The sequence below is a fragment of the Prunus dulcis genome, chromosome 4 (genome assembly GCF_902201215.1).
Source record: "Prunus dulcis chromosome 4, ALMONDv2, whole genome shotgun sequence".
NCBI lineage: Eukaryota > Viridiplantae > Streptophyta > Magnoliopsida > Rosales > Rosaceae > Prunus > Prunus dulcis.
Window position 1 is genome coordinate 20353359 of NC_047653.1, and position 11526 is coordinate 20364884.

At 39.3% G+C, this 11526-nt stretch overlaps 1 protein-coding gene across 1 annotated transcript; it reads right to left on the reverse strand.

Annotated features, from left to right (window-relative positions):
- Window positions 1–8119: 8119 nt before the first annotated feature.
- On the reverse strand, window positions 8120–8761 carry LOC117625591 (protein FAR1-RELATED SEQUENCE 5-like). Its single transcript, XM_034357128.1, has one exon. The coding sequence runs from the start codon at window positions 8759–8761 to the stop codon at window positions 8120–8122; it is 642 nt and encodes a 213-aa protein (XP_034213019.1).
- Between the last annotated feature and the right edge of the window lie 2765 nt (window positions 8762–11526).

Here is an 11526-nt window from a genome sequence, read left to right on the forward strand (position 1 = left end):
ACCTAGCCCAACTCTGAGCTTCCTTATTTCTACCATCAATGGCAATTACCTCCCCTGGAGATAAGCGACAGATCCCGAGGATTTTCTTCTGAGTGCATCAGCTACAACATTAACTCTTCTCGGGTGATGCTCAATGGTACAATCATAATCTTTAATCAACTCTAGCCACCTTCTTTGCCTCAAATTTAGTTCCCTCTGGGTGAACAGATACTTTAAATTCTTATTATTTGTGAAAATTTGGCGCAGTAGTTATCTGGAAGTGCTAACATTGGAGCAGTAGTCAACTTGGTCTTGAGTTCATTGAAGCTCTCCTCACACTCATTTGACCCTTCAAACTTAACTCCTTTCCTTGTCAAACAAGTTAGAAGCGCTGCTATAGGAGAGAAACCTTCCACGAAGCTACGGTAATATCTGACTAACCCAAGAAAACTACGTATCTCAGTAACACTGGTTGGTCGTTGTCAATTCACTACTGCCTCAACCTTCTAGGAATCCACATATATGCCCTCTACAGAGATCACGTGTCCTCAGCAACTTACTCTGTCCAACCAGAATTGACACTTGCTGAATTTAACATACAATTGTCTCCTCCTTAAGATCTTCAGTACAATCTCTAAGTGCTTCATATTCGCCTTCTGACTTTTGAAGTATACTAAGATATCCACAAATGCAGTTGACGCATTGGTCGAGTCAAATGGCATCACCAAGAACTCATAGTGCCCATACCTCGTTCAAAAACCTGTCTTAGGCACATCCTCTTCTCTAATCCGTAAATGATGATATCCGGATCTCAAGTCAATCTTAGAAAATACCTTGGCACCCCTTAACTGATCGAATAGATCATCGATACGCAGTAACGAATACCAGTTTCGCACCGTGGCCTTATTCAGCTGCCTGCAATCGATGCATAAACACATGGTGTCATCCTTCTTCTTAACAAATAATACTAGAGTGCCCCATGGTGAAAAGCCAGGTCAGATGAAACCCTTATCTACCAGCTCCTGTAACTGAGTCTTCAATTCCTATAACTCAACTAGTGCCATTCTGGTGCCATTCTATATTGTGCCTGAGAGATAGGATTTGTTCCTGGAACAAGCTCAATAGTGAACTCGATCTCCTGGTGAGGTGGTAACCCCAGAATATCCTCAGGGAATACATTTGGAAATTCTTATACTACTGTAATATCCTCCAACCTCAACCCAATATCTTAGGTGTCAATTACGTGATCCAAGTATCCTGGACACCCCTTCCTAAGTAACCGTCTGCAACTGTCTCCCCGAGCTTCTAACTATACCACCTCCAGAACTACCACTCTGATTAGACCTACTGCTAGAACTAACTCCAATTCGAAAACCTCCATAACTACAGCCAATAGGCGATCCGGAGCTGAAGCTAACCCTCTTGGATGACCCCTGACTGGGACCACCCATATCATACTGATGCCCGCAGGAATCACCTCTTCCCCGCACCATTATCTGACTGCTCTCAAACAATGAGGCCGACATCACCAAATCTTGAAATTAGTCTGACGCTGTCCTATCACGATGTCACAGATGAATGCCTTAAGTCCTCTGGTGAACAACTGACACTTCGTCCTTTATTCTGATAAGCTAGTGGGTAGAACTGCTCATCAAATGTAGTACAGAACTCTTGCCATGTAATAGCTGACGGATCCTAATACCATCTTCGGATTGACTCCCACCAATATCTGGCATTCTTGTCAAGAAAGAAAGTAGCTAGTACAACCCTGCGTCCGTGTGGAACGTTCATCACATCCATGATTCTTTCCATCTTTTCTATCCACACTTCTGTCGTAGTAGGGTCGCCATCACCATCAAACTCTACGGCCCTAACTCTTTTGGCCTGGTCAGCATGACTCAAAGATGGAACTCTGGTCTGCCCGGTCCTGGATTAGGCCTGGGTCAACAACTCTAAAGTCTGCTGGAGGTGGGGATCTCCAGGTAATGTATGCATCACTGGTGTTGCCCTTGTAGAATCTCCAACAAATGACTGCTCCACCGGTTCAGGTACTAGTGCAGAAATAAGGAATTCCTCTGGTCTGGTCTGGGGATCCTGTCCCTCTACGAAAGCCACCACGCTCTGGGCACAAAATTCTCACAAGAAGCAGAAATTCATAAAAACTGGAATGCACATATAGTACGGAGTCTACAGGAAGTTAAACCTAATGCTCTGATACCAAATTGACAGGACCAGACCCAAATTCCCCTTTGGAATCCGAGCGGAACCCTGTTCGTGATCGACACCTGGAGGGTGCTGAGCACAAATGACCTGGTTGCCTTTCTGGTTACAAACTTAATTTCATTTTTAACCTTGACTTCTACCGAAAATTCGGTAGAGTCTCCCTTGTAATTTGTTCAATCCCCAAAATTACACCTGTCAAAACAAGCATATATACACAACCCAACTTCCAGCATGCATAAATATACAATCAACAGTAAAGTTTGAGCCCAGGGGCAATATCAGAGTATCTATACAGATTGATTTACAAGAAGAACATTTGGAGGGTCAAGGACCCTACGCTAAGCTGAAGAGATGCAGGAAGCGGAAACTGCCCTGTGGTGACTTTTAGATGCACTTCTACGGCCTAGAGGCGCAAAACATTTAAAAGGTGAGTGGACCCAAAAACAAAGTTTTAAGAAAAATAGCATAAGAACATACTAACCCCACTGTAAAAACAGTTATACAAAACTAATTCATTCTTTTAATCATGTACATACTGAAATCCATGCACTCATATATATATATATATGTCAAGCATACTCATATCATTTTTAAACTCTTAAAAGCACTTAAATTAGTTTAAAACTACCACCTAGGTGTACCCCTTAAATTCTGTCAATTCCTGATATCCGTGAATTCCTGATAATCCGTCAATTCCCCAGGCAGGTCTCGGTGACACAAAGTCAACCCGAGCCGCAAACTGGCAGGATTCAGGGGACCGTAGTCAGCCTGATCCACATTCCTGACTCCCACTGTCCAGGCGTCCCCGAAACTCGTGAGGCAGATGTCAAGCGCGCTGACAAAACTGAAGGCAAACTGGATGTCCGTGGACAACGTCATATCCGAAGGCAACATATACCAAAGGCAACCTGGATGTTCATGGACATCGTCATATCTGAAGGCAACCTGTTTCTATAACTGGGTACCTGAGATGGCTTAAGAAAATCTAAAATTTCTGAAACGTCTGATGAATAACTGAATTTTTATTAAATCTAGAACTCTGCTACCATTTTATCTGATATATATCTCAATCTTTACTTTCCATATCTTTTTAGCATTTTCAACTAGGCAACATATAAATAAAGATATTTAACTTCAACAAATCATGCTAGGAAAACCATAATCAATAAAACTTATTCAAGATCAAATAATGAAATTCATTTGCATAAAATCATTTATAAAAGAAAAGTCCACTCACAGCTGGTCCGAGCTCGCTGGACCTTTTGAAGGTCCCTCCTGCGGGTCTGCCTGGCCCCGGATGCCTGATTAAACCACCATGCATATTTAATTAATAAAACTGCTCGGTATAAGTATTTAATTAAAACACTGACCCTCGGCTCTTAGAAGTGCGTGCACTAACTTTAAAGTCATTCTTATGCCCACTTAAGCATTTCGGATGGTTAGAGTTGTCTTAAAAGACCCGAGGCTCACTGAGCAATAAACTTCCATATTGGTCAATCGGGGACCTCGTGGGGTCCACGACCTCCAACTACCAATATGAGAGTTCCTATAAGTTCCTCACATTTAAATAACCATGTCTTGCAAGTCTGGTCCGAATCAGACGGTCGGATTGCTCACGATCATATGATTGGACGGTTTTTGTTTAACTTAATCTTTGAAATATTAAATTGGAGTATCTGGGACTCCGATTCTCGATCCGTGAATTTCTACACAATCCTAGAGGTGTCTAGATTAACATATTTGAAAATGTCGCTGATCCAAAGGTCCGGATGTATCAAACCCGGATAACGCCTAATATGCGGTATCCGATCAATGACCAAACGATAACCAAGATGAAATATGAGCATACTATCATGCTCAGGACGACGTGGAGAACATTCTAGGACAAAAACCTAACATTGAGCAATTTTCCGGCGATCGGAAAACTCCAAACCGCCGGCCAATAATCACACCTACGGATTAAGCACATCAAGGGGAGTAACTTTATACCTTGGCTCGATGATCAATTCAAACTTTAAAGCCCTCGAACGAAGCTTTCTGTCTCTTGAAAAACCTAAAAAAATTTAGTTTCAAAATCAATGAAATTGGAATGGATTCACGTTGTGTTTTCGAGGGACAACACAAAGGGAAGGTAGGAGAGTAGTTTAGGTGTAATTACCTGAGCTGTAGCGGTTGGAATCCACCAAAAAATACCCCGAAATTTACTGTTTCCTTAGACTTGGGGATGCAAATTGGTATAGATGTGTAGAGGAGAGAGAGACGAAGAGAATGGATCCAAAATCGTGGTTGTAGGCGGCCTGAATCTTTGTCGGAAGCCACGGATGTAGTGGTTGGCCTGAACAGAGAGGAGAGAGAAAGAGGTCTATCTGCATGAGGAGAGAGAGAGAGGTTTCAGGTTTTTAAAAAAAATCTGACTTCATAAAAATTACAATTATGCCACTGAGCTTCTTTTGATTGTCATTTCTTCGTTACAACTCCGATTTGAGTCCACTACGTGTCTACAGCTCGTATCGCCGTGCTCTACGCAATGGTCCAACAAAAATGTCCAAATTCCTCCCCGAACAAAAAGTCAACTTTTATCTAATAAAATATTCTAGGGGCAAAATATATTTTTCTCAGAATAAATTAATAATTAAAAATTAATTAAGGATCAGGTTATTACACTATATGTTTGACAACCTGTTATATTGCGCCTCTTACGACCAAGTGAATTGAAGATGAGCCAACCGTATTGGAGCTGAGGATCAGATGTTCTTGAATGTGATGCACCTAGTGTAGCCCCACAGGTATGTACGGACCTTGATGAGATAAACTCTGTTGTGCAGCATTTGAGGAATGAGGTTGCAGTATTGCACCGTGAGAAGGGTGAGCTAGAGGAGAGAGTTTTATGCTTGGAAAAGTGTACCATTCATGCAGATGTGGGGAAGACTGAGGATGCTGGAGATGAGAGTCATAAGACTGAGGATGCTAGAGAGGAGAGTGATAAAACTGAGGATGGTGGAGTAGCCGAATCGGGAGAGCAGTGTGTACAAATGCAAAAGAAGAGGTGCAATATACACCCCCGTATATAAATTGGGATGATCCAGATGTGGTGTGTGTGACCCTTGTGAAATTTCTTATGAATCCTCCTCGAAAGATTGACATGTTCATTGGAAAGGGTGAATGTGGTGAAGATGTTATAGTTGGGGTCTGGCAAAAGAGGGATCGGGGAAAGAGTGAGATTCTTGGGCCTGTGACGAAGAGGCGAAGGGCAGTGGTAAGGGAAACTCCATAGCAAGTTCGGGAGATTCCCAATATTTCGGAGGACCTAATTGCTGACCCTCTAAGGCCTGTTCCTCGTGATTCCCTTTTAGAGGTGGCGAAATTCTGCTGGGAATGGGGACAAGAAGAAAAGTAAGTTCCCTTTGCCCGTCCTTAGAGAAATGTAAATGGTTTATTATGATTATTTATTGAGTCATTGGTGAAACGGAATTGATAATAACAATGATTGACAAATATAGTTCACATGTGCGGTTATGTGGAGAAGAAGGTATGGAATGTTTGCATAACTTATTTGTTCAGTTGCTGTCCAAGGAAGGTTGGTTGGATGACCCGGTAAGCATTGATTGATTTGGAATTTTGTCGAAATGTCCATGCTATGTACTGATTTATTGATTTAATAATGAAAACAACCCTTTTATATAGAACATTGACATGACCTTGCTTTTTCTACGGGAATGGCACAACAGCTCTGGCAAGTGGGTAGGTTCTGACTGGACTATACTGGACACCACTTTTCAGGTCTATATTATTTCATAAGCATTGTTTCTTTTCAAATTTGGTATCCGTTATGATGCATAACTCGTGTGCCGCTATGCATAAATGTGATGCCTTAGATTACATGAAAATGAAGGCGTATGTGGGAAAGGAGGACAAGCAGCATAGCAACGGTCTACTGGGAAAGATCAAGGGCGAAGGGCCTAAGTTGGCTAAATCATGGTCATCTGTGAATCACGTTTTTTTTGCCCTTCATCCTACAAAGGCAGAAGCACTGGATCTTACTTGTTCTCGATTTAAAAGAGTGTGAGATAAGGGCATATGGTTCAAAAGTAGATCTGTGCAGAACTTAAGCCATCAAACAGGCTGTGCAGCAGGTGACGAAAATGCTGCCCCGGTTGTTATAGGAATTTGGATATATTGGCAACGGTCTACTTCTCAAAAGTGAGTGGCCAGTTATTCGCGTAATGGATGCACCCCAACAAGTAGGCGGGTGAGTAATATTCCACCTAAACACATTGCCTTATTAAATGGATTTGTTGTACAATGAATCACAGCTTTTTCACTATGTTTCAATGGCGACTGTGGGATGTACATCCTCAAATACTGCGATTTTCTGACCTCGAATGTGGACCTAGTCAATATTTCCCATGACGCCATGCCCTTCTATCGGTTGAAGCTCCCTGTACAGTTGTTGCAGGGATATTGGTAGCTGTGATTCATTAGGAGGGACAATATGACATAACTTACAAAGTTTTTAGCTAGGTGGGTGTAGTATGTGAACTTGCAAAGTTAATTTAACTGGGTGGGCAGTTTGTAATTATGTAGGTAACATTTGTTGAACTGAAGAAAGGTATCATACAGCTTGTATCGGCTAAATTCGCTAGTTACAAAACAAACATTTCTATAATATAAGGGAACCTCAAAGAGCTTTCTTTGCATGCTTGAGAGCATATTTCCCCTTTCTATTAGTAAGATTTTGAAAAGGTTGTTTTCTTGCTTGTTAAGGAACAAACTCTTCTTTATGATCCAACTCCCCCTTTTCACTTAAAATTAAAGAATAAGTTTTTGTATTTTGTTCAAATACAAGTTGTATGAAACCCTCAACACATATTGTTGATACTATGCTGAACCCTAAACCCTAAATGGTGCATGATTATTTTCAAATGTGGATTAAATAGGAATGTATCTTGTTCAGGGTAAACACAATTGTGAAGTTAAGATACAGGCATATGAAATGTTGAAAAATTCATTTACTAATAGTGCTCAAGGCTTAATTCATATTTGTAGGTTTCGAAACACGTCTTATATGTAGCTGTCCGGATTACAAAATTAAAAAACATATACTTCAAAAGCCAAAACATTTCCACACAAGCAAAAAATTTCTTCCTTTTTCATCAATTTAACTGCCAAATTCAAAAATGATAGAACTAACAATAGTAGGAGGATATTTTTAATGCCGTTTACTGTGCGGAGTACTTCAACATATGCATTAAGTTCCTTAACATCTAGCTGGTTTTGAATGTGAGATTTAGTTGGCATGTTGATTGTACTCACCCATTCATAGCCACTACGCCTTGTAGCTCCCTAAAAAACATACAAAATTACATTTTTCAGTTTGGGATTACAACGTCAGATCAAATGCTTTTGTCTGGAGCAGTTTTCTTTGCCTTAGGCAATGCCCGATATGGGTTATTGTTTTAGAAGTTAATGCCCAATCTCGATTACTGTTGATTACATACAGCTTATTCGGTTTTACATACGAGTTTTGGGAAGATTATACTTAGATATGTTGTGAAGCACTTCCAATACGGTCTACCCAGATTCCTTTTGGATTTGGAAATTAGCATAATCATCTCAGCATTGCAGTGCCGACACCTCTTTGCTTCATTGTTTGTTGAAGAAATCGACATCGCTTTGCCCAGACATGAAAATGAAGAAAACAACAGAATTCAACCCTTCCAAGTATTTGTATCTGCAGTGGGTCTCATCTTGCGCTACAAGTTCCAACAAGCATGAAAGACTTCTAAAGTCTTCCCTCTCAAACATTTCAAAAATTGCCCGAGTAAATGCATGCTATTTGATGTTGAATTGGTGTTCGAAATGGCAGAGGAGGTTTTTCATTGTTATCAACATGATCAGCCATTAACTCCTTGTGTCTCTATGAACCAAGAGCTCTTTCAAAATGTACAATGAATTCCATCAATGTGTTTTTCTGGTTAATATATTGTTTCAAAAATGAATGACAGCTTTCGGCCTGTTGACTACTTGACATCCCAGCCGAAAACACATGTTTTACATATGATGGAACCCAATTCTCCCGCATAGCATGAATTGAGCTCAGCCACGCATGGTCTTGCAGCCCATTGTTTGTGATGATTTCCTCCCATTTCGCATCAAATTCTTCTTTCTTGTCCATACCCCATATGCATTTGCACATTTCCGAAAAACATTCTCCAATGCCGAGTTTCTCTGTAATCTTATTCAATATATGCCATATGCAATATCTATGGAATGTTGTCGGGAGAGTTACAGCAATTGCCTTTGACATGGCTGCATCTTGATCAGCAATGATCATTTTGGGTGGCTCACCCGGCATGGCTTTCTTGAATTCCTCTAACAACCATACAAATGAATCTGTGGTTTCACTAGTTAGGAATGCACAACCAAACAACACTGTCTGCCAACGGTTATTAATGCCTAACAAAGGCGCAAAGACCATCCCATAGCGGTTCGTGTTGAACATCGTATCAAATACCATCACATCTCCAAAAAAACCCATAAGCTCATCTTGACCTTGCATCTAACCAGAAAACATCACCCATCCTTCCTTTCAAATCTACCTCCATATTGAAATAAAAGGATTCATTCTTTTCTTGCTCAGCCAATAAATGCTCCTTAAGCAGCTCTGCATCATGCCCAATCACCTCTCCATGCATATCCCTTACATAATTATAGACATCTCTCTTAATAAACCCAACATTTTCCAATCCCCCTACTTGCACCTCAAGAAGGCTTACCTGTTTATGTACAAGGATATTAACTTTGCTCATATGTGCACTATAGACCTTTATAGACTCTGTTAAGTTACGGTGAGATCTCAATAGATGGACTTTATCAATTGTGGTCATGTCATGGTTGTGTACCTCATTGAATCCTACAACAATGTACTTATTCTTGCCTTTTACCTTTAAAATCGCAAGTTTAGCCTTGCAACCAATTCAAGTACAACCTCGTTGTCTTCTATTACGACTAACAGTGCTTGTCAACAAATACCCTTGTTTACAACATACATATTCCTTCCTTGTTACGTCTCCTCTCAATGTGCACATTCTCATTGTAGAACACCGAATGCCGAATCTGGCTTTCGCGGCATATATATTATAGAAATTGAACACATCATCACAACAATCAAATTCAAGTCCCAATTTTGGTTTTTCAACTCTGAACTTACTTCCGATATCACCTGTCCTTCTCACTCCATTTCATAGTTCTTACAATTTAACCCTGAATTCACCACCATCATACCAACATTGGCACATGCTTTCAAAGAGCTTTAAAATATATATTAACTAACATATGATATGAAAATGATTCTCTGGTGAAACATTAAAGACCTACATACAAACTAACGTAATTCATGTTTATGCCCAATACTAAAATAGACAAAAATAGTATATCACTTACCTCGTAAGTCATTTCCAACTTCAAAATATCTACAAAGATGACAATGTCGCCCTTTTAGATCTGGACGTCAACCCCAAACACTTTTCATCTTCCTCAACCCCTGTCTTGATCGTGCTCAAGGATTTCAAAACCAAGATAACAGAACTACAATGTTCGCAGTCACCAGTTTTCAACTCAACGACAGTTTCGACTTTGCTCAAGGATTGACAAATGTTCCGCAGAAAGACCAAAGCACAAAGATGATAATATAAAATAGACAAACACTTTGTTTCGCCTGAATGAGAAACCCAGAAAAAAATGAGGGATATACTTCTGTGTTCTTCCTCGAATAGAATAAGGAATAACAAGAGCGCTCTCTCTTTAGTGTTATTGCTCTTCCTCAATCAAAGCTGATAAATAAAACTTGGCTTCCTAATTGAACAAAGCGAACAGCTGGTTTGGAGGGGACGTATGTTTTGGAGTGGACGTTTTGGAGGGAGGAGAGAGAAGAAGGCCTCATTCTAATACAACACTTTCACTTACAATTGCTTTTCACGTAGCCGTTAGATTAGATCCAAAGGTGTTCTCATGTAATGTTCTCATATAGGTGTTCTCACTAGATAACCGCCCTCCATAGTAATAATGTTGAGATGCATGATTTGATACGAGAAAGGGCATTGGAAATTATTGGTCAAGAGTCTCCTAACTCTCCTAATATGAGATAAGATAACATAATTAAGATGAGATAACTCCCCTAAACCTTTCGTATCCATACTTCCCTCATAGTGATTAGTTAACTCACAATAACTGCTCTTATTTATGAACCTTGATTGCTCCTCACATACGAAAAGACACATATTTATGAAAGGCTATTCAGGCATTCCTCATGTATCTGCTAATCTCGCTACATTATGTGTCAATGCAGTAGTTTGTGGTTTCACAACTACAGTTTTAATGAATTCATGAACAATACAATGAGAAATTACGTATATTAAGTTTAGAAGAAAATAAAGATATTAGACTCGAATGTGGAATTACTTGTTTTTTATCTTCATTATTAGTGACGGGGAGCACTAGAATTGTATTGAAGCCTTCTATGAGATGATGTTACCTTTCTTGAGACTTCCGAAATTTGATAAAGAGGCAATTTCTTTTGACTCCAAAATTCTTCCACGGTCCTTAAGGATTATCCATTGTAGCTATTATCCTTCCAAACCACTCACACCAAGTTTTCATTCATGTTTCCTTACTAAATTAAATATGTCTCATAGCAACTTGCTTGGATTTAGGATGGAGCAAAGGTAAGATTATTGGAATGTAGCATGTTTTTTAATATTTTGATTTTGAATATAGTTATGATTAGTTTAACTTGTATAGTTTTTTTTTAAACTTATTTCTCAACAATTGGATCAACACTTTGATTTCATAGGAATTTCAAATCTTGAGAATTTTCGTATGAAAAGGTTGAAAGTTTTGAAACTTAGTGACTGTAAAAGTATTAAGAGCAATGTTACCTGGTACCGGGTATGATACAATACGTGAAACGGATATAGGGTTTGCACATTTTTGTGGTAGAGATTCGTTCGGGGTATACATAGTCAGTACGATATTTCGGGTTGCAATTCGGTCTAGACTTTAATCCGGGTAGTTGTTATTAAATATTGTAATTTTTAAAATTTACGTAGTAGATACTTTATATTATAAATTCAAAAATAGCATTCACTCAATTAATAATGCACTTTTCCCAGGATTATTCAGTGAATTCTGGCATATCAGTACTTAATCAATTTTCCTTACTAATGAATGCTTTTATATTATTACTTGTTAAAAATTAATTAAAGTGTATATCAGCAGCCATTGAGCATAATTCATTATATAGTATAATTCATTAAATTAATTACA